Here is a 24036-nt window from a genome sequence, read left to right as displayed (position 1 = left end):
TGTATAGCAGTTTGTGCCTACTGCTGTCTAAATGTGTGCGTGTGTGTTGTGTGTATATTTTAACTAAGTGTTTGTCAGTGTCTGGAGATTGTGAGTGTGTGTGTTTACTGTGTCAGTGTTATTGTATCTATATAGCAATGTGTGTACCTACCATGTATTATAGCGGTGGATATTGTGCCTCCATTTCTCTTACCACTCTCCCAGATTCTAGTCAGGGAAGAATACTGGCCTTTGCATTATTGGTATTTTTGCAATACTGGCACTGGCCAGACTGCCTCAAATACTGGTGGTGCCAGTTAAACACTGGCCAGATGGCAGCCCTACATACAAACACTAAACACACAGACACTGGAGGATCTGGGACAGAACTGAAGCCCATGGAACAGCAAGCTAAGTGGAATGGGCCTTGACATAGCTAGGAGGCAGGCCTATGGATGAGTGTGGCTTGATTGGTTAGGTTAGTTAGGGGGAGTGGCCTAGTTTCTCATATAATAATTCGCCATTTTAAATTCAGGTTCCATTTTAATTTTAAAATCTCTTACCTGTTGGTAGCTGTCCCACCCACCCTCCCTAATTTTAGTTTGGTTATGGCTAAGGGGTATGACTATCCCATTTTGTCACGGCGGCGGGGGATGGATTAGGTTAATTGGGGGGTAGGTCGGTTTTTGGTAAGTGGGATAGGTCAGGAGGAATACTTACCTTTGGATTTGGTGGTAGGTTCGAGCTCGTCGGTAGCTCCGAACCTGGGGGTGTAGGGGTGTCTCGGTATGCCCCTACACTGGAAATGGATGCCCTTGGTGGCTGGGATAATGGTGTAGGGGTGTCTTGGTATGCCCCTACAGTGGAAAGGGATGCCCTTGGTGGCTGTGATAATGGCGTAGGGGTGTCTTGGTATGCCCCTACAATTGGAAATGAATGCCCTGGGTGGCTATGTTAATGTTTATGTTATTTATACTATGTTACATTGTTATATGGATGTATTCTGTAAAATGTTTGAGGTCATTGTCTGGGTATTTAGTTATGTTAATTGGGGGGAGGTCTTTTGAAGCGTTTTTGACAATGACCTTTTAAATTTATATTTTATTATTTATATATTTAATAAAGCCGTGGAATATTTTGCCAATAATTCATGTGTCTGTGATTCTTAAAGGTTCTAATTGGTTTATAACAGGAATAGGCCAAAAAGACGATAATGCGCATGTCACAAGTTTTACACCCTCTATCAAACTGTCCCTGCAGCTCTGCTAACAAGCATGACTGGACAGGCTCCTAGCACTTATCTCACCACCACCCAGTTAAGTTCCAAAAAGGCAGCATAGGTGCTGAAAACAGGCACCCCTTAGTGGACATGTGCCTTAGAGAGCTACCTACTCTGCCTAATTGAAAATCCAGCCTTAGGTATAAGGGCCCTGGGTGGATGATTAGGTGAAGGGGTAGAACAAATGAATAGTACTGTTGTGGTATGGAGGTGCAAAAGGACTATAAATAAAAGTAAGGACTTAAAGGGGAACAGTCTCATCTCTGGAAAGTACATTAGTGAGTAAAGCAGTGAAAATCACCCATAACTTGTTGATCGTTTTTTTCCCATGATGTTTTCTTTTAAAATTATGTTAAAGATTTAGTAAAATACATGATAGTCCAGTTCATGAGGAGGAGAAACAGAAACATTGGGGAGGTTGTTACACTTTGCTTTTGTGCACCATTTTTTTTTTAAAACAGAACACTTTTTTATAAATCTCCTCCATTGTTTCAGTTCTCCCTCTCTCTGTTCTGATGGCCAGGTGCAAAGGACAGAAACTATACCAGTGATTGACATGGAACTATTATTCCTGTTGGAAAGCATTGGGTTGGCTGAAACTGTCAATTTTGATGCTCACAGACAAGTTGGTGGGGCTGGGGTGGAGCCAAATTTTGCGATAGCCAATCAGCATCTCCGATGGCTAATCAGCATCTATGAATGGTTAGCGGCTGCTGAATGCAGCACTGGCCCAGGAAGCACCTCTAGCGGCCGCCTGAGTGACTGTCACTGGAGGTGGTTCTAGGCAGCAATGTAAGCACTGCCTTTTCTCTGAAAAGACAGTGTTTACATTAAAATGCCTGCAGGGACAGGCTATAGCCACCATAACAACTACATTAAACTGTAGTCGTTCTGGTGACTATAGTGTCCCATAAATATAAGGGATAAAGAAACAAAGAAAGTGGCACTTCCTCCTTATGTAAATGAGAGTGCTGTTAGATACTTTTATTTTATGAAACAATTATCTTGTCTTGACTATAGGAGACAAATTGCCAATGGATGTTCAGCAACAATCATTTCTAATTCAATGGGAAAATGAAGAATTTTGGATTGTTTAATTTAGCTGCCATTTCTGGAGGAAAATGACTACGAGGATGAAGAAAATCCCTAGATCAGAAGCAAACGAAGTGGAAGAAACGCTTTCACGGCTCATAGTACCACAGTCATTTCTTTCAAATAAAATACAGAAGTCTGGAAGCCTGCCGAGCATTGATGGACTTGGTCTGGGGATTCACAATGTAAGACTAACTACAAGATTTGTAGTGAATAAAGCAAATCAACGATTTCCCAGCAATACCAGGTCGGAAAGGACAAGAAAAACGTTTATCAGCAAAGGAATTCAGGTAAGAATCTTTATTTGTTATCTGTATTATTTGATTTTCTGTCTCTGGCACAAATTTGTACAAACAATGGAAGAGCACTCAAAAACTAAAAAATACATTCCTGCTAATGCTTTTTAATGAGAACGTTACAGGATGTACAGTTCCTCACAAATGTCCAAAATCTTTTTAAAAAAAAAAATAATTTAAAAATTGAAGGGACCGCTAAATGTTAAGAAAGTTATGTACAATACAACATTAGAAATGTATCATCCTACACTGCTTCCTATTTGATTTCTCTACGAATAGTGCACCAGCTAAATTTACCAAACCTCTACACACACGACACTATACCCATTGGGACGTTAATGTAGTCAGGTTATTTGACAATCAGTCGATTGTTCCAAATGTTGTTATTTTAAAGGTTGCCATTAATAATAAAACTTTTATGATACTGCAGCATATTTTTGGCATTTTGCAAAAGGCGCTCAAAATGTAAAACATGTCACAGGTGATGTGTAAAATGCATATAGGTTGTAAGTGTATGTGCAATGCATGAGGACTCTAAAAGTCACATAACCGAGTCTGACAGCAGAAGCATCCTCTAGTGGCTGTCACGAAGTTACTAAAATAAAAATAAACATAAATGTACTGAAGATATCCCCCACCGGTCCGGAGAGGGGGACAGGGTCTCAGAACAAGCAATCTTCAGATCAAGGCAGAGGATAGGTCGCCTCCCCCACCTCGAGTATAGTTGATGGACGCCGAGAAGCCTAACACAGGATATGTCACAGGCTATTCAGGTAAAAGTAGTCTCAAAGGTCGTCAGAGTATTCTCCAGAGTAATTATCAGGAATATTGCCCTAACTGTAATGGGAATGTCTGGTATATGGCTTATTTAGAGGATTTCCTCGAGGAGCTCAAGCCCCATGCGACTAGCTCGGTCGGCTGTCAGGCCCCGCCCCTTTCCTAAAAACCTTTTAAAGCCTGACGTACTAAAAAATTATTTGTGATATCTTTCCAACCATTAAGTTTAAACAAAAATGCTAAGGCTGACCTATGCCTATCTAACACTGAAGGAGAAGCACCGGTAGAAAACAATCTACACAAATACCACAACAGCGTATCCAACCGTACCTCCACGGAGTGGTGTCCTCCAGCACAGACACATGCCTCTTCCCTAAGCCCTTCACACCTTAACATACGCTGCCCAAGTATTTGAAGCCAAAGACTCTCTGATCAGACATCCAAGCAGGAGGTCTCAAGCCGCCAGACCAGACCAGTCCCTCCTTCCGAGCACCAGGAGCCGCAGCGCGAAACTTTTCCCACTGTAAACGAGACAGCGCATCAGCAATGATATTCAAGAACCCAGGTAAATGACGCGCCCAACTAAATAATGTTAAATTGCATGCAAAGCAACACAAAACGTCGCAACATTCGAAATACTGGAATAGAAGAGGCAGATAACAGATTAACTGCTGACACCACTGACATGTTATCTGTGAAGAAGATAACTTTCCTATCCCTCAACATGGGTCCCCATAAAGCAAAAGCAACTACTAAGGGAAAAAGTTAAAAAAAAACGCAAGGTTGCGAATTATGGGATTCATTTTCCGGAGAGGGGACCGCTGCATCCTGAAAAAAGACCCGCTCATTAAAATCCCAAAGGGAAATACCCTAAAGTTTCAAATCCTCCTTCATTGGGATAGAAACGCTGATAAAATGATGAGGAGAACTGATCCCTTCTGTCGCCTTTGCAAGGAACCTATTAAAAATCCTCCCCACTGGTACAATTAGACATGCGAAATTAAGATGGCTGAATAATGATTGCAATGTTCTCAGCGTTACTTTACGTGCCTCCCGAACGACCTGACGAAGCGCCACCAACTTTTCTCCCGGGAAACAACAATCCCCTGCTACCGAAGAAATTTCAAAACCCATAAAACTGAGACAAGTAGTCGGTCCTACCGTTTTGTCAGCCGCCAATGGGACTCCAAAAACATGGGCAACCCATTCCAGCATCCGTAACCCTATACGACAGGCATCTGAACCGGAAGGACCGACGCAAGAAATCGTCCAGATAATGAACCATGAACTTGTTACTAGATTCTACCTTGCCCACCCATTTTAGGAAAGTACAACATTTTTTTTAAATAAGCACACGAGATGGAGCATCCCATGGGCAGGGGCGTATTAGCCGCGAGGCAAACAAGGCATTTGCCTTGGGCGGCATTTTCCAGGGGGCGGCAAAAAACGCCGCCCCCAAATGCCCAAGGCAAATGTCTTGTTAGCCTTGCGGCTAACAGACATGCTGGGCTGGTTGCTGGGCGGCCGGCGAGGGAGCTCTTCCCCTGAGCTCTCTGCTCAGCTCCCTCGCGCGCCGCCCGCAGAGTGAGACTGGGAGCCGGAATATGACGTCATATTCCGGCTCCGCCTCCCAGCCTCACTCTGCGGGCGGCGCGCGAGGGAGCTGAGCAGAGAGCTCAGGGGAAGAGCTCCCTCACCGGCCGCCCAGCCTGCCCGCCAGTGCCGTCCTGCAGCCACTGGACCACCAGGGAATGGGAGAACCCCCCCACCCCCAGCATTCCCAAAGGTAGGGGGAGGGGGGAGTAAAAAAAAAAAAAAAAATGTGTTAATGTGAGTGTGTGTGTGTGTGTGTGTCTCTGACTGTGTGTGTCTGTTAGTGAGTGTGTGTGTGTGTGTGTGTCTGTTAGTGTGTGTGTGTGTTAGTATATGTGTGTCTGTGACTGTGTGTGTCTGTGACTGTGTGTGTCTGTGACTGTGTGTGTCTGTGACTGTGTGTGTTAGTGTGTGTGTGTCTGTTAGTGTGTGTGTCTGACTGTGTGTCCGACAGTGTGTGTCTGTTAGTGTGTGTGTCTGTTAGTGTGTGTCCGACTGTGTGTGTTTGTTAGTGTGTGTGTCTCACTGTGTGTGTCTGTTAGTGTGTGTCCGACTGTGTGTGTTTGTTAGTGTGTGTGTCAGACTGTGTGTGTTTGTTAGTGTGTGTGTCTCACTGTGTGTGTCTGTTAGTGTGTGTGTGTCCGACTGTGTGTGTTTGTTAGTGTGTGTGTCTGACTGTGTGTGTTTGTTAGTGTGTGTGTGTTTGTTAGTGTGTGTGTCCGACTGTGTGTGTTTGTTAGTGTGTGTGTCTCACTGTGTGTGTCTGTTAGTGTGTGTGTCCGACTGTGTGTGTGTGTCCGACTGTGTGTGTCTGTTAGCTAGTGTATGCGTATCTGTCAGTGAATGTGTGTGTATTTAGAAGGCGGGGCAGGGGGGAAGGGTTGGGGGGGGTGGCGCGCGCGCCGGGGGGGGGGGGGTGTCTAAGTTTTGTCCTGCCTAGGGCAGCACAAAACCAAGATACACCACTGCCCATGGGCAAACAAAGATCCACAAAGTACTTACCCTAAAAAGTAACAACTTAGAAGATGGAGACAATCGAGATGAACTGGCAACAGACAAAATGCATATTCCATGTTAGCTCTTGCCATCAACGCTCCACAACCCGTGTTCCTAACCAACTTGACAGCATTTTCGAATGGTGATTAGGACACCGAGCTTAAGGCTGCTTCAATGTCATCATTAACTGAAAACCCTTTCAGGTACGAAAGATAATGTATTAGACGGTGCTTCCCTGGCTCCTTTTTTGGCAAAACTCCTAAAGGAGAAACATAAAGTTCGGGCATAGTGGGGTCATCGAAAGGCCCCGCCATTCTTCCCAATTGGACCTCTTTACCTAATTTAACCCATACCACATCTGGAAATTCCACAGCCAATCACAAATTGGGGAAACAACGCTCCAAAACCCTATTCCAAAATGGAATTATGAAACCTTGCGTAAAACTCTCTCTCAGTAATGATCCATATTTCTGGTTAACGTAGCGGTTTAGCCAAGGCAACATCGTGTCGATCCTGGCACTGAGCCCACCACCTGTAGCTGTCTTCCCACGTTTGAAGCAATGGTTGAGACCGTGTGCCCCTCCGCAGCCGGAACACTCATGCTTAAATCAAAAAGATGTGCCCTACTTACATTGCCCCTCATTGACTAGCCAACAGAAACCTTTTATGTGCATGGCCGACGAGGTGGAGGCAGAGCCCGCGCCGGCCCGGATTGAAAGGATAAGGCTGCTTTTTGCGCCATCATTAGCTTAATCCATAGAGGCAGATCCATTTGGTCCTACCACATAGCGGGGTTAGCCGAGAGATGCTGCCGATATTGCTCATTGTAGCGCTACCAAGCTAAACCCCCATATGTCCTATATGCCTCCCATATACCATCCAAATAACAAAAAAGTTGAGAACACCGCTCAAGATATTTCTCACCTAGCACACTGGCTAAAATGCAAAACGTATGCAACCAATTACCAAAAGACTTACGATACTTCCATATTTTTTCTTCTTCCTCCTTCTTTGAGTCCTTTTTATCCTCTTCGTTTAAAACAATGTATTCTTCCAATGGGAGAAGTGCATAGATTTCCAGAAACTTACCATTTCAGATTTTCTCTTTTAATTCAGGTTTTAAGTGACAACCGAGCAAAAAGAGATGTGTACATTCTGCCATGCTGCATCCGGGATGTTATCCGCCAGTTCGACTCGTTCATCACTGACGTCCATACCCACCGATGTCGATGCCACGGCCGTGACACCTGACTCACTCTCTACTAACTCTGACAACCGCGGCGCCCCCGGCACCTGGACCCCCAGAACTTAGCTTCCAAACTTGCCCAAAACTCCCTGGCTGATCCTGCCCATCACTCCAATTATCGAGAAAAGTCTTGAGACCCTGTAATAGATCATCAGAATGATGAGCAGAAGAGGACTCACCAGCCAAATCCCCAGCAAGTAACGTTTGTGGGGCTGCAGTCCTATCACCACTGTCCAAGGATCCAGGAGTCAATGCCAACATTCTGGGGACCGCTTCCTGGACCCGCGCACGGTCTGTGGAAGAACGCACCAAAGGTCTGCAAGGAGACGAAAACATGGGTAGGCTGTCTATCTGGATCCTGACTTGCCCACCTTCTCAACAATTACCCCTACTCGAGATACCCTTTTTGGCCATCTTAAACCGCTGACTCTCCTGTCAGGGGAGCTTCCTCTATCAGACCTGGAATCACTCCCCCTATCCAGCGGCAAATTAGCTGATGGGGATGGGCGTGCTCTCCCTGACCGCTCCCATAAGGAACACCTGTCACTGCTGTGCAGTATGCCTATTGACCTGTGCCGAAATCGCCGGCCGCTCCTAGATCTGCGCTCAGCATGCCTGCCAGCCTCCCCTTGTGAAATTATGCTAGGGGATCTGGCGTCACGGTCCTAGGAGCAGCGCGATCTGCTAACCCGTAAGCGGTCAGCCCTAATGGCCCCGCCCTGGTGGGGACCCACTGCTGCTGTCCCTGACCCCTTTTTCCTGCCTACCCGGACTCCTCCACATTGTCAGGGGCTGTCCACTCAGGCCTAATGGGGTAGTTCAGCCACCTGTTCTTGCCTTCCTAGGTGCCACCCCACTGCCAGACCACCTGTCCTTGACGTTGTCTTTAACTTGCTAGCTGGTCTCTTATTGGGCCTAATTCCTTTGGAGCTGCGCTGTTCCTGGGCCTGAAAACCTAATGCTTGCGTGGCAGGTCTAACTCCCCCAGAGCTGCTCCCAATTCCTAAGTGTCCACCCACCCCAGTCTTCACTTTTCCCATAAGTAAAGGAATTGGACTACTGGGGCCCAACTCTCCAGGTGCAGGACCCCCAGCAGCCATCAATGAATCTGGCCTAGCAGTACTCCTTGGGCGCCTGAAGCCTGCCGTGGAAGGAGACTGCTCCACCCTGCTGTCTGCCGCGTGGCGTGGTCTTTCCCGCGGTCCTGCCATCCGCCATTGGGCGTGGTGCCGTCCGCCTTTCTTTCCCCCCGCGGCTGTGCCTATCACAGAACCGCTCAGGCACGGCACGGGCACGCTCCTGCTCCAAATCCCAGGACTCCCACTGCTCCTCTCAATGCCGACATCCCCCCTTCGGCCACAGGCCCTGCCAAAGGGCTCCTTCTCCGCTGCCTCCTGGGTGCTGTACTCAGGCTTAGACGCTGGGGCGGCCTTGTCCACCTCATGGGCCAGCGCGCTGGCACAGAAGAAGGCCCAGGCCTGGGATCCATGGAACCAAGGCAGTCTTGAAGCCAGGAAAGTCCTCTCTCACGAACTGCAGACCGGATTCTGTCCATCAGAGCCTCCATGCCAGAATCCATCTGAAAAACAAAGCAGAAAACACCACACAAACATGCAGCACACAACAGGTAAGTATGGCTAATTAAAAAGGCCCCTAATCTAAAATGTCAGTTATTAATATTAAATTTCAAATTTAGCCCTGCCACCACATACACCTAACCATACACCCGCCACTCTATATGCCTGCCTCCTAGCTCTGTCAAGGCCCATTCCCTGAGCTTTGCTGGTCCCTGGGCTACAGGTTTGATGGGTGCCTTTTTCCAACTGCCGAGTTTCAGCTCTTTCCACAGATGTTGGATGGGATTAATTTCTGGACTTTTTTGGTATGTTTTAGATTATTATCCTGTTGGAGGACCTATTGACCCACAGCTTTCTGACACTGGGCAGTATGTTTTGTTCCAGAATGCCTTGTTAGTCTTCTTAATAATTGTGACTATGCGCAGAGCTCTGCTGAACAGCTCTAGCATGAGAAAAAAGCCCTGTATTTGTTCTGTACAGCGCAAGCAAATTTAGTAACATGCTTGCACTGTGTTTCCTTGCAACTTGTCTCTGGTGTCTCTATAAATTGGATACCAGGAGACAAAAAGGGCCAGGAAAGAGTATGGTGCATGTGTTTGGAGCCTGCTTGTAGGATTGTGTGTGTGTAGAGTGAGCTGATTGTGGTGTGGTGTTGTGTAATAAGGTTGCTTTTAGTCGTGTTGTGTTTGCGGTGTAATGTAATGCATATGTGGCTAGGGGCTGTAAAGAATGTGTATAGGGGATGTAGCAAGTGTGTGCATATGGGCTATAGTGTGTGTGTGTGTGTGTGTATAGGTGATGTAGTGTTTGTAGGGGTTGTAGAGTGTGTGTGTTTAGGGGTGTAGTATGTGTTTGCTTACAAGGAATCTAGTGTGTGTGTATAGGGGATCCAGAGTGTGTATGTTAGGAATGTAGTGTGTGTGTCAGTGGCATACAGACAACCCATGGGGCCCCGGTGCGAAAACTGATCCGGGCCCCCCCCCCTCCCCCTGCGCGAGCGCTTACTCTGCGCAGGCTGGGGCCGCAACACATGGCGGCAGGCACCTGGTCGCAGGGCTGCGACCCGTGCGACCGCGGTATGTATGCCAGTGCATGCATAAACACATACACTTAAAGGACCACTACAGACACCCAGATCACATCAGCTCAATGAAGTGGTCTGGGTGCCAGGTCTCTCTAGTTTTAACCCTGCAGCTGAAAACATAGCAGTTTCAGAGAAACTGCTATGTTTCACTGAGGGTTAATCCAGCCTCTAGTGGCTGTCTCATTGACAGCCGCTAGAGGATTTTCTGCGATTCTCACTGAAAATCACAGTGAGAAGACGCTGAACGTCCATAGGAAAGCATTGAGTAATGCTTTCCTATGGGCGGTTTGAATGCGCGCGTGGCTCTTGCCACGCATGTGCATTCGGAGCTGAGAGGCGGATGGGGACGGAGAGATCCCCAGCGTTTAGGGAGTCCGGCGCTGGAGAAAGGTAAGTGCTTAAGACACACACACACTCTCATGAACAGACGCACACATTTACTGACAGACACACACTCAGTGACAGACGCACACAAACATACTCAGTAACAGACACACACACTCTAACACTAACACACACACTAACACACACTCTAACACTAACACACACTCACTAACACTAACACACACACTCTAACACTAACACACACACTCACTAACACTAACACACTCACTAACACACACACTCACTAACACTAACACACACACTCACTAACACTAACACACACTCACTAACACACACACTCACTAACACTAACACACACACTCTAACACTAACACACACACTCTAACACTAACACACACACTCACTAACACTAACACACACACTCACTAACACACACACTCACTAACACACACACTCACTAACACTAACACACTCACTAACACACACTCTAACACTAACACACACACTCACACTAACACACTCAAAGTTTTTTTTATTTAATCCCCCCAGCCTCCTTACCTGTGGGAGAGCTGGGGGGATTCCCTGGGGTCCAGGGGTGTTGCTGGCCAGGCTGTCACCCGGCTGGCTGGCGGGCGCGCGAGGGAGCACTGTCCCCTCGCGCGCCGCGTACTGATGCCGGAGCCGGAAGATGACGTCATCTTCCGGCTCCGGTTTCAGTGCGGTGCGCGAGGGAGCTGAAGAGGGAGCACCCAGGGGACAGTGCTCCCTCGCGCGCCCGCCAGCCAGCCGGGTGACAGCAGGGCCAGCCTCGGGGGGCCCGGAGGTGGCCGGCTCCTGGGCCCCCCAGCAGAAGAGGCTGGCCCTGTGGGTACATACCTGGGTCGCAGGTGGGCCGAGCCCGGTGGGCCGAGCCCGGTCGCAGCCGCGACCCCTGAGACCCTGGTATGTACGCCACTGGTGTGTGTGTAGGTGGTGCAGTGTGTGTGTGTGTGTATATAGGAGTCTAGTGTGTGTTTGACGGACTCAGAATGTGTATAAGAGATCTAGTGAGTGTGTGTATATAGCGGATTCAGAGTGTATATAGGGATCTAGTGTGTGTGTGTGTATGTGTGCAGATGATCCAAAGTTGGGTAAGGGATCTAGTGTGTCTGGAATGTAATTTGTTTAGGGGTGCAGTATGTGTGTGAAGGGTGCTGTAGTGTGTGTGTGTGTATATATATATATATATATATATATATATACAGGGAGTGCAGAATTATTAGGCAAGTTGTATTTTTGAGGATTAATTTTATTATTGAACAACAACCATGTTCTCAATGAACCCACAAAACTCATTAATATCAAAGCTGAATAGTTTTGGAAGTAGTTTTTAGTTTGTTTTTAGTTATAGCTATTTTAGGGGGATATCTGTGTGTGCAGGTGACTATTACTGTGCATAATTATTAGGCAACTTAACAAAAAACAAATATATACCCATTTCAATTATTTATTTTTACCAGTGAAACTAATATAACATCTCAACATTCACAAATATACATTTCTGACATTCAAAAACAAAAACAAATCAGTGACCAATATAGCCACCTTTCTTTGCAAGGACACTCAAAAGCCTGCCATCCATGGATTCTGTCAGTGTTTTGATCTGTTCACCATCAACATTGCATGCAGCAGCAACTGATACCGGAGAAACTGACGGAAGCGAAGCACAGAGAGATGGACACAGGTTTCTTCAGGAAGGAAGAGATTCTTTATTGGATCACCGATCGGGACTCAGAGGGACTAGCGTCACCAAAATACCACAAGTTCTGAGCCCCGGACAATAGTGCAGGCTCCTTATATAGGCACATAACTCCTCCCATATTAAGCTCCACCCGCACATTCTCTTGACCAATCAATACAAGTAAGAATTAACTTCCTGCTTGACCGCATGGCTTGTCCAGCACAATGGAGGAGGGGAATACTACATCCTGTATTCTTGCACATGCTCCGTACACTACTGATCGTATCTTGCCTCGTGCAACCAACTGATCGATACGTCAGCATATGCACGTACACATGCCACGTGGTAATCTCGGCCTACTAAATTTATTTTTACCGAGATTCCACCACATTCCCCCCTTTGATGCCTCTTGGTATTTCACAATTACTTGAGGCATCACTTAACCTTAGTTTGCATACACCGCAAGTTACCTTGAACCAGACCAGACTTAACTTATGATGTGAACCTTCAACACTCATCTTCCTGCATTGGTTCTCCCTGATCTAGAGCCTCATATTTATAAATCGCCATTATCTGTGCAGCAGCCTTCCTCTCTGCTATATTTTCTATCAGGCTTTGCACAGACCTAACTACTAAGGGTATAAGACACGGCAGGAGTAGACACAACATTAAAATCAGTAGGACTCCACCTACCACTGCCTTAAGCCCTCCAAACCACTCATACCAGCTACCAAACCAACTACTTGGATTATACCCTTTCCATACCTGAGTAGGCACATGCGCTAGTTTAACCATATGGCTAGTAAGCTCAGCTATTGCTTGCCCTTCGTCATCTATTTGAAGACAGCAATTGCTCAGGTTAAACTTCCCACATACACCTCCCTCTACTGCCAAAAGGTAGTCCAAGGCTAATCTATTTTGGTAGACTGCTGTCCTCATCCTGGTATTATGCTTCGCTAGAAGATTGAGCGCTTGTGATGTTTCGTTAGTAATAATCTCAACCACCGCCTGTAATCTTATAATACGGTTGAGCATATAAATAGGGGTTCTATAACCAAAAGTACCATCTTCTGCCCACGTGGCTGGCCCATAATAATCTATGATACGCTGGGGAGGCCATTCATCATCTTCTCAGGCACCTATCTCTATGGGTCCCCTTTTCTTCCTATGATTCACATCATACACTTTAACACCTAAAGTCTCACCTGTTTCAATAGGTAACAAGAAGAAGGATGGTTTGAGCATACCCAACACACATGCCCCTTCCCAGTCCTGTGGCAACTCCGAATAGGCTTTCTTACCACAGATCCAGTACAAATTTGCTGGGGCTCTCCAGGTAGATGTGATGGATAAATCAAACCACACATCCTTTAAATTGGCGTATCTAGCAAACGGGTTAGATGGTTCTGAGACATTTGAAGCCGACCACCAAGTTGTATTCTTTGTATCATCATCATAAGCTTTTTGCCCTAGACAAGTTAATTCTCCTACAGAAGTATTATACATTATTCCTTTCCTTGCTATGCAAACATAACCTATGATGGAGGTCTTTAATCTCCACTCAGATTTACCTCTAACACTCATATGATAATCGGCTTGTGTAGATATTAATTGGTCAACTGCCTCAGAACCGGACATTACCTCCTTTGCTTCCCAAGGCCATTGGTCTCCCATGTTAGTACCTCCACACACATAGCAGTTGGTAACATTAAGACTACCGGCAATACTTTCAGCTAAGTCAATGAACAGGTTTTTAGCATTATGGGGGATCTTATTATCTATACTCATCTCTTCATAAAAGGAATGGTATACTTGATGAGTTTGGGAGGATACCGTATCAGTCTCTATCCCTATAAACAATACTGTCCCAGGATCTAAACCCGTCCCGTATATTTGAAACCCAAATAAATTGCCATACTTGTCTAGGAACTTATCGGGGTTATTTATAAGTAGTCCGGGTTGCATTCCATAGACTTACAATATGGGCTGGTAGGCAACTTAGTCACTATCATGTCTTTGTCTACTGTCTGTCCCCAAGTTGCCCACCCCACACAAGACCAATATGGGCAAAAGTTATAGTCTTTATTTGGGCATCTAGGACTCACATATTTATTTTTACTACTGGGACAAATATATTTATCATTAGACCCATACGTCCTCTCCCATCTAAGATCCCCACATAAATTCCACGGTTTTCTACCACTTGATATCGCTTTACACGCATCAAATAGCAGAACACCCGAAGAATGTACGGATTCTAATACTGTCTTATTAATTAGGGTCCCCTGAGGATCTCCATTCCTGAGAGTCAACCAAATTGTACGGGGTTGATACTCTGGACTGAAGCACTTAGGTTCTCCTACTCCTAAATGGCACACACTATAGTCTATATTTAGGTATCTACATCTCGATACATCTCCTTTACACTCGTATTGTGAATGCCAAATTAGGGTTTGGGAAATATGGTTGCATACCTCACAGCTAGGAGTGTCGGTACCTCTACCTTCCTGAATATAAAAATACACATAAATAAACATTATCATCAACACATCTTTCGCCGTCATCCTCAGTCTTCGTCCGTGCGAAGGCACCTCAGCTTCCAGGATGTAAGGGCTGCAGGGAATGGAGTTCTGCTCGTCTTCACAGGAGTCCCTTCGAGACTTTCCCTGGCTTATAAACTATACGTCGGTGGGCGGACAGGCTTTATTATGGCCTTCTCACTCACGCACCAAATCCCAAAAATAATAAAATTTGTAATCCACAATAGTTCCTCGTTACTCCGACTGAGTCGTGCGTTTTAACTGGATCTTGCAGGGATTCTCTGGATCTGCTGTAACTTGCCAAGAATCGACTGCTGCTGGTTTAACCCTGGAGTGATGTATCCACGGAGTCACTTCGGCTACTTTTATCGCTGTAGGGGTAGACAAAAGAACAACATAAGGACCTCTCCACTTGGGCCCTAACGGTACATTATTCCACTCTTTAATCCACACTTGATCTCCTGGATGATAACTATGAACTGGGGGATAAATATTCACAGGTAATCTATCTTGTACCCATTTCTGTACCTCCTCCATAGTCTTACCCAACTCTACAACCTGCTGCCGGGTAATTCCTTCTCCCAACTGACTCAAGTCCCCCCTTAAGTTACCGAGTACGGGAGGTGGTCGCCCATACATGATTTCAAAAGGAGAGAGGCCCATCCTTCTGGTAGGGGTACTGCGGATTCGCAATAGAGCTATGGGTAAGAGAACGTTCCACTTAAGTTGGGTTTCCTGACACATTTTAGCCAACTGATTTTTAATAGTTCTATTCATTCTCTCTACCTTACCAGAACTCTGGGGTCTATATGCTGTATGAAGCCTCCACTTTATACCAAGCATATGAGTCAGTTGTTGTAGGCACTGATGAACAAAAGCTGGACCATTGTCCGATCCTATAGAACAGGGTAGTCCATATCGGGGTATTATTTCTCGTAGCAGGAATCTCACAACTTCTCCTGCTTTCTCTGTACGAGTAGGACATGCTTCTACCCAGCCTGAATAGGTGCACACAATTACCAGCAGGTAACGATGTCCACCCGACTTAGGCATCACTGTAAAGTCAATTTGTAAATCGGACATGGGGAGTCCCCCCATAAACTGGACTCCTGGTGGCTTTACTGTTCCTTGTCTTGCATTATTTTTAGCACACGTTACACATCTTCGTACAATGGCCTGAGTCAAGTTGGACAATCTTGGTATGTAGAAATGTTTTCTGAGAGATTCTTCTGTGCTGTCTCTCCCAGAATGTGTCCCGTTGTGATAATTTTGGACAATTTCTACCGCTAGTGATGCTGGTATGACTATTCTTCCATCTTCTAGCTGATACCACTTGTTCTCCAAATACTTTCCTGGTTCAGTCTTTAACCACTCCTCTTCTTGAGCTGTATAAACTGGAGTCCATTGGGACAGTGGAGTTGGTATAAGAGCAGCTATATGCCCCACATATTCCTGTCTTCCTGATTCAGCAGCACGCTTAGCTGCACTATCTGCCATCCGATTTCCTTTGGTTACATCACCATCTCCTCTCAGATGCGCTCGACAATGTATGATACCGACTTCTTTCGGCTCCCACACTGCTTCCAATAGTTGTAGGATTTCAGCTACGTATTTGATTTCTTTGCCTTCTGAATTCAGTAGTCCTCTTTCTTTATACAAAGCTCCGTGGGCATGAGTGGTTAAAAACGCATATTTGGAGTCCGTGTAGATGTTCACTCTTAAACCTTCAGCCAATTGTAACGCTCATGTCAGTGCTATCAATTCTGCCTTTTGTGCTGATGTTCCTTTCGCCAGTGGCCGAGCTTCTATCACCTTGTCTATTGTTGTTACTGCATATCCTGCATAGCGGATCCCTTCTTTCACATAACTACTGCCGTCGGTATAATATTGAACATCGGGGTTCTGGATGGGAAAATCACGAAGATCTGGTCTACTTGAGAATACTTCATCCATTACTTCCAAACAATCATGTTGACTTTCAGTAGGTTGTGGCAAAAGGGTAGCTGGATTTAAGGTGTTTACAGTCTCTAAATGCACTCTTGGGTTTTCACACAACATTGCTTGATACTTGGTCATACGGCTATTACTAAACCAATGATTTCCTTTGTAATCCAACAACGTCTGTACTGCATGTGGGACTCGTACATAAAGTTCTTGACCCAGAGTGAGTTTATCGGCTTCAGCTACTAGCAGGGCGGCTGCAGCTACGGCTCTTAGACAAGGTGGAAGTCCGCTGGCCACTGCATCCAATTGCTTAGACATGTAGGCAACAGGTCTTTGCCATGATCCCAAGTACTGTGTCAATACTCCCACAGCCATTCTTCTTTGCTCATGTACATACAGGTAGAATGGTCGTGTGTGATCAGGTAGACCTAATGCTGGGGCACTCATCAAAGCCTTCTTCACATCTTCAAATGCCGTTTGCTGTTCTTGGGTCCATAAGAAGGGGTCGTGCTCTGTACCTTTGATAGCTGCGTACAGAGGTTTTGCCAGTATCGCGTAGCTGGGAATCCATATCCTACAGAAGCCTGCTGCCCCCAAGAATTCTCGCACTTGTCTTCTATTCTTGGGTATCGGTATTTGGCACACAGCTTCTTTTCTCTCTGGCCCCATAATTCTTTGACCTTCAGAGATATGGAATCCCAGATATTTGACAGTTGGCAAACACAACTGAGCCTTCTTTCTAGACACCTTGTATCCTGCCTTCCAGAGAATGTGTAGTAGATCGTGCGTTGCTTGCTGACAGATTTCTTTTGTAACTGCTGCTATCAACAAGTCATCTACATATTGTAACAATACACACTCTCCTGGGATGGACTCGAAATCCAGTAGATCTTGACTTAGAGCTGTACCAAATAGGGTAGGTGAATTTTTAAACCCTTGGGGCAGTCTTGTCCAGGTCATTTGGCATTCTGAGCCCGTTACAGCGTTCTCCCATTGGAAAGCGAAAATACATTGACTTTCTGCGGCAATTCGGAGGCAAAAGAAGGCATCTTTGAGGTCTAAGACTGTAAAGTAAGTAGCCCCGCCCGGAATTAAAGCAAGCAGGTTATATGGATTGGGTACAACTGGATGTATACTAACAACCGCATCATTGACTGCTCTCAAGTCCTGCACAGGTCGATACTCATCTGTACCGGGCTTTTGAACAGGCAGCAATGGGGTGTTCCAGGGGGAAGTACAGAATTTTAGGATACCATACCGTATGAACTTATCCAGATAAGATTGGATGTTCTTCTTAGCCTTCTGCGGGATGTGGTATTGTCTTAGGCTTACTGGATAAACCCCAAGTTTTAGTTCAATTTTAATAGGTGGAATATTGCGGGCCAGTCCTGGTGGGTTGTTCTCTGCCCAAACTCCTGGTATGTTGAATAAGGACTCATCATTTCTAGGGTTTTGGCTAGTCAACGCTGTATAAAGTCGCCACTCTTCTTCCTTTGGTACGGATAATGTCATAATACCTGAAGGTCCATTAAACTTTAAGGATGTTGTTCCATTTGGTAGGAACGTAATCTGCGCTTGTAATTATGATAGCATATCACGTCCCAGCAATTGGACTGGACATTCAGGCATATAAAGGAATTGATGTTTTACTACGTGGCCTCCCAATGTACAGAGTCGACTTTTAAGAACCGGTTTTTCAGCACTTATTCCAGTTGCTCCTATTACAGTAATAGTCCTTCCAGATGGAGGAGCAACTAGATTAGTCACCACTGAATGTTCAGCACCAGTGTCGATCATGAACGCACTCCTTTTTCCCCCTATTGATACATCGACCATAGGCTCCGCTCGACCAAGGGGGATGGAGCCCGGTCGGTATCAATAGTCCTCCATGACCGTGTCAGCCAATCCCACAAAGTCCCTGCCTTCTCTATCGCGGGACCTTTGCGCTGCTGGGATATACCTATCTTCCCTAACACTTCCTCTGTTCCCATTGCTCCCTCTATTACCATTACTCCCTCCGGGGCCTCCTCTACCTCTCGCTCTGCCTCTAAAGTTTCCGTAACCTGCCCTGGGTTGGTCTCTCTCGTACTGCTCTCTTTGTGGACATTCGTTCCTCCAATGCCCTTCTTCCTTGCAATACGCGCACTGATTCCTACTCAAAGGCTCCCTACTCCATCTACTATCGCCTCTATCTGGGCCCCGTCTATCTACGCCTGCGATCGCTACCGCTAGCATGTCTGCCTTTCTACGCATCTTGCGCTCTTCCTCTTTCTTACTTTCTGTTTCCCTATTCATATATACCTTATTCGCTACCTCCATTAGTTGGGTGATGGACATACCTGCAAACCCTTCTAACTTCTGTAGCTTGCGCTTAATATCTCCGTAAGCTTGGCTGACAAAGGCGGAGTTCACCATTCGGGAATTATCTGCGTCTTCCGGATTAAAGGGGGTATACAAGCGGTATGCCTCCAATAATCGGTCATAAAAGACACTGGGCGCTTCATCACTTTTCTGAATCACCTCAACTGTCTTCGACATATTAATGGCTTTCTTTCCTCCGGCTTTCATGCCAGCAATTATAGCGTCTCTATAGGCTCTGAGTTGAACCATATCAGCACCATTTACATTCCAATCGGGATCGGTGTTGGGATAATGTGTTGCGGCCCATGCTGATGGATTGGCTTGGTTTAAAGTACGGGCTTTATCCTCTAGCGCTTTAATGGCCGCTTGATTAATTCTTGTCCTTTCCTCATTGTTGAACAAAGTCATTAATAACTGCTGGCAATCAGCCCATGTCGGGTTATGTGTCTGTACTATTGAGGTGAACAGATCAGTCATAGCTTGTGGTTTCTCAGTATACGAGGAATTGTGGGTCTTCCAATTTAAGAGATCGGTTGTCGTGAACGGGACATATACGAAGACTGGGTCAGCATGTGCCATTTGGCCTGCGGCATCGATATAGGCTGACCCAGGATTCAGACGAAGAGGCATCTGATAGTGTTTTAATTGTTGGGTACCGGTCAGTTGTCGGGTCTGTATGGGGCTACGTGGAGGGGCGTCAGTCATAGGTTCCAGTCGGGGAGAAATAGGGTATGGGGATGTGGGAGCTTGGTTTTGGGAAAAGGTTGTAAATAAAACACTTCGAGTCGAGCTAGAAGAAGCTTGACCGGAAGTCTGAAGTGGCGCCAAATCAGGATATTCGGATCTAATGGGGGTTGGCTCTGATTCCGGAAGGGGAGATTTAGTACGAGAGGGGGTGGATTCTGTACTGGAGGAGGAAGCGGAAGTGGATGAGGGCAATGAGGGAAGGGTTGCAGGACTTCCTGCATTTGCGCCACTTCCTCTTAACGGAAAGTAAGGGCGCGGCAAAGGGATCTCGGACTCAGGGGGCGTGTCCAAAATGGGCCTAACACCAGTCCTAGTGGACAAACAAGTCCTAGCTACCATGAGGCGACATTGCTCCTCGTGGCATGTCTGAAGCCATTTTGGCGAGTCATTTACGGCCTGTCTCCAACAATCAATATAAGGAAACTGGCCGTAAAGTTCAGGCCTACCCGATACAGCCACGTGTAAGCGCTGTACCAGAGTTGGATCCAAACTGCCACGTGGCGGCCATGTCGCAACCAAAGTAGGCCACTCCCTAGTACACAAAGTGACCAAACGTACAGGAGACATTTTAACCCCAAAATCACAAGTTTTGAATCCCCTTTTAAAATTCTTCACCATACAACCTAAGGGATCCGGAATCGTTGACTGCGACGCACCCATACTTATCAATGGAACGTCGTTGACAACGAATACTATGCACGCGTACTATTCAACAGTCACACCCGTTTCCTCTGGCAACAGCACCACGTGGTACAGTTACCAAGTGAAACGTATACAATAACACAATAAACACTCAGGGAATTCCCGTACACACACAGCTGTTACACCAGTCACTAAATAATCAATATTATGCCCTTTGGCGAAACTATACAGTCACCCACGCTATAATTCTCTATATACGAATTACCCGTCTATAACACACCCCAGTAACATCGTCTTTTACAAATAGCGGTTACAGTACGGTTAGCATAGGTCAAAGCACAAGTTAAGGTCACAATACAATTATTAGTGGTTATGGTGTTAAACATGCAATGGACGACAATTATTAGTACTTATATACAGTGTCAGTAAATATACAGGGTTATGGTACCGTGCACTATAATACAGCAACACACTATTAACACTCTCGCTAGACGGCTGAGCTCGCGCTATCTAACAAGATATACACTTTACTAAACAATCTTTATCACATTTACAATTCCCAACTAAACTATTGGCCAGTACCTTGATGGACTACCTAAAACTATATACACCCATTTTGGTTAGCCACACTGCCCAAGCACCACATATAGCGAGCTAGAGGACCGAATTTACACAGGCGCCTCTTAGTCGATTACTATCAAAAATCTAGTGGGTTCCAAATTTACACGCCTTCCCACTTAGCCAAGATAGGTTGAGAGCTCGCGAACCGAATTTACACAGGCGCCGCTTAGTCTCCCGGTCCCTCCGACCTAGCGAACGTAATATACACCCTAGAACGCTAGTCTAGACAAGACACCGGTGTCCGGCTAGGGCTATTTACACAGGACCCCGCCTGACTAACCAAATCAAACGGTCTGACTAAAGAGCGTTCGATTGAGCGGTGCGCCTTCGCTCCTTCCCTCCGACAGAGGGGGCAGATTCCATACACAAATAACCCCTTATGGGCCTACCGCACAATCGGTATACCCCTAGTGGGTCTGCCGTCTAAAACAGCAGTTGTCTTACCTCCTCGTTCCTGAACCTGAGTTCACACTCATCGACGGGGACACCCCAGCACTTCTCACGTAGAGGCCGATGATCTCCTGGACAACAGACCAGTGGCGCCGAGACGAAGGGAGGTCCACGCAGAAGTTCAGGGGTGCAGCCGTAGAGAACGTGGGCAAAGATAGACCGTCTCACGCCTCTGCCTCTCAGCTACCGTTGAACGATGAGCTTCCCGGCCAATGCACCAAATGATACCGGAGAAACTGACGGAAGCGAAGCACAGAGAGATGGACACAGGTTTCTTCAGGAAGGAAGAGATTCTTTATTGGATCACCGATCGGGACTCAGAGGGACTAGCGTCACCAAAATACCACAAGTTCTGAGCCCCGGACAATAGTGCAGGCTCCTTATATAGGCACATAACTCCTCCCATATTAAGCTCCACCCGCACATTCTCTTGACCAATCAATACAAGTAAGAATTAACTTCCTGCTTGACCGCATGGCTTGTCCAGCACAATGGAGGAGGGGAATACTACATCCTGTATTCTTGCACATGCTCCGTACACTACTGATCATATCTTGCCTCGTGCAACCAACTGATCGATACGTCAGCATATGCACGTACACATGCCACGTGGTAATCTCGGCCTACTAAATTTATTTTTACCGAGATTCCACCACACAACCACAGCATCCGAGACACTGTTCAGAGAGGTGTACTGTTTTCCCTCCTTGTAAATCTCACATTTGATGATGGACCACAGGTTCTCAATGGGGTTCAGATCAGGTGAACAAGGAGGCCATGTCATTAGATTTTCTTCTTTTATACCCTTTCTTGCCAGCCACGCTGTGGAGTACGTGGACGCGTGTGATGGAGCATTGTCCTGCATGAAAATCAGACTTCTTCCTGTACCACTGCTTGAAGAAGGTGTCTTCCAGAAACTGGCAATAGGACTGGGAGTTGAGCTTGACTCCATCCTCAACCCGAAAAGGCCCCACAAGCTCATCTTTGATGATACCAGCCCAAACCAGTACTCCACCTCCACCTTGCTGGCGTCTGAGTCGGACTGGAGCTCTCTGCCCTTTACCAATCCAGCCACGGGCCCATCCATCTGGCCCATCAAGACTCACTCTCATTTCATCAGTCCATAAAACCTTAGAAAAATCAGTCTTGAGATATTTCTTGGCCCAGTCTTGACGTTTCAGCTTGTGTGTCTTGTTCAGTGGTGGTCGTCTTTCAGCCTTTCTTACCTTGGCCATGTGTCTGAGTATTGCACACCTTGTGCTTTTGGGCACTCCAGTGATGTTGCAGCTCTGAAATATGGCCAAACTGGTGGCAAGTGGCATCTTGGCAGCTGCACGCTTGACTTTTCTCAGTTCATGGGCAGTTATTTTGCGCCTTGGTTTTTCCACACGCTTCTTGCGACCCTGTTGACTATTTTGAATGAAACGCTTGATTGTTCGATGATCACGCTTCAGAAGCTTTGCCATTTTAAGAGTGCTGCATCCCTCTGCAAGATATCTCACTATTTTTTACTTTTCTGAGCCTGTCAAGTCCTTCTTTTGACCCATTTTGCCAAAGGAAAGGAAGTTGCCTAATAATTATGCACACCTGATATAGGGTGTTGATGTCATTAGACCACACCCCTTCTCATTACAGAGATGCACATCACCTAATATGCTTAATTGGTAGTAGGCTTTCGAGCCAATACAGCTTGGAGTAAGACAACATGCATAAAGAGGATGATGTGGTCAAAATACTCATTTGCCTAATAATTCTGCACTCCCTGTATATATATATAAATAAATATATTTGGAAGTATTGTGTGTGTGTGTGTGTGTGTGCGTGTGTGTTGGGGGCTTCTGTGTATATGTGAGGGGTGCAGTGTGTGTGTGTGTGTGAAGGGTGCATTGGGTGTGTGTAATTGGTGTAGTGTGTATGTGAGGGGTAAAGTGTGTCTGTGTGATGCTGTTAGTGTGAGGGGTGAAGTGTGTGTGAGGGTGCTGTGTGTGAGGGTGCTGTGGGGGCTGTGTGTGAGGGTGATGTATGTGTAAACCCCCCCCACCCAAAAAAAAAACAGGCATTATATTCCCCCTACCTTCCTACCTTTAGCCTTGGAGGGGGGGCCGGCACGGTGGTACCTGGGAGGGGGCGACCGGCAGTCTCACACCATCCCTGGTGGTGCTAATGGTGAGTGAACTCTAGCCTGTGGGGTTAGAGTTCACTCTCGCGAGATCGGGGGCATTGCCATGGCAACGCTACGGATCTTGTGAGAGGAACCCGGCGGAGCTGCAAGATAGAGCTCCGCCGGGTCCTCCTCTCCCTCCCCAGCCGCATGTCTATGCAAGTGGGCTGGTGAGGGAGATCTTTGATCTCCCTACCGGCCCGTCATGGAAAACAGCGGGGCCAACGCTCAGATAGTGCCGGCCCACCAGACATTTGCCCAGTCAGGGCCTGCTTTAAACTGTTTTAGAGTGGTTTAACACAGAAGTAATATGTCCAGGAGCTCGTCACGCTGCCTCTCCTCTGGTGCTCGGCAAATGTGGAAGCATTTGCTCGAGCTACAAAAGGGAGGCAGTGATAGACTGAGAGAGTGTCTTCTTCCACATTTGCCAAGCCAAAGAATAGAGGCAATATGTTAGGCACCTGGGGACAGTGTTAATCTGTTATTAAAAAAATTTAACTTCATAGGTGTATTTACAACTATGACAAGGCAGTTATGTCACCTGCACCTCACATGCTTCCTATATGACTCAATTGTAATTGACATC

At 46.4% G+C, this 24036-nt stretch overlaps 1 protein-coding gene across 2 annotated transcripts in view; it reads left to right on the top strand.

Moving 5' to 3' along the window:
- The first annotated feature begins 2297 nt into the window (after positions 1 to 2297).
- LOC134585929 (uncharacterized) overlaps positions 2298 to 24036 on the top strand; it is a 39694-nt gene continuing 17955 nt past the window's right edge. For both annotated transcript variants that reach the window (XM_063441409.1, XM_063441408.1), the window contains exon 1: positions 2298 to 2640. In XM_063441409.1, the coding sequence (XP_063297479.1) occupies positions 2380 to 2640 (261 nt within the window). In that variant the 5' untranslated portion in view covers positions 2298 to 2379. The remainder of the gene's footprint in view (positions 2641 to 24036) is intronic.

This window comes from Pelobates fuscus, chromosome 2 (assembly GCF_036172605.1).
Source record: "Pelobates fuscus isolate aPelFus1 chromosome 2, aPelFus1.pri, whole genome shotgun sequence".
Taxonomy (NCBI): Eukaryota; Metazoa; Chordata; class Amphibia; order Anura; family Pelobatidae; genus Pelobates; species Pelobates fuscus.
The sequence above is the reverse complement of the archived record's forward strand: the minus strand, read 5'-3'. Positions and strand labels throughout refer to the sequence as shown.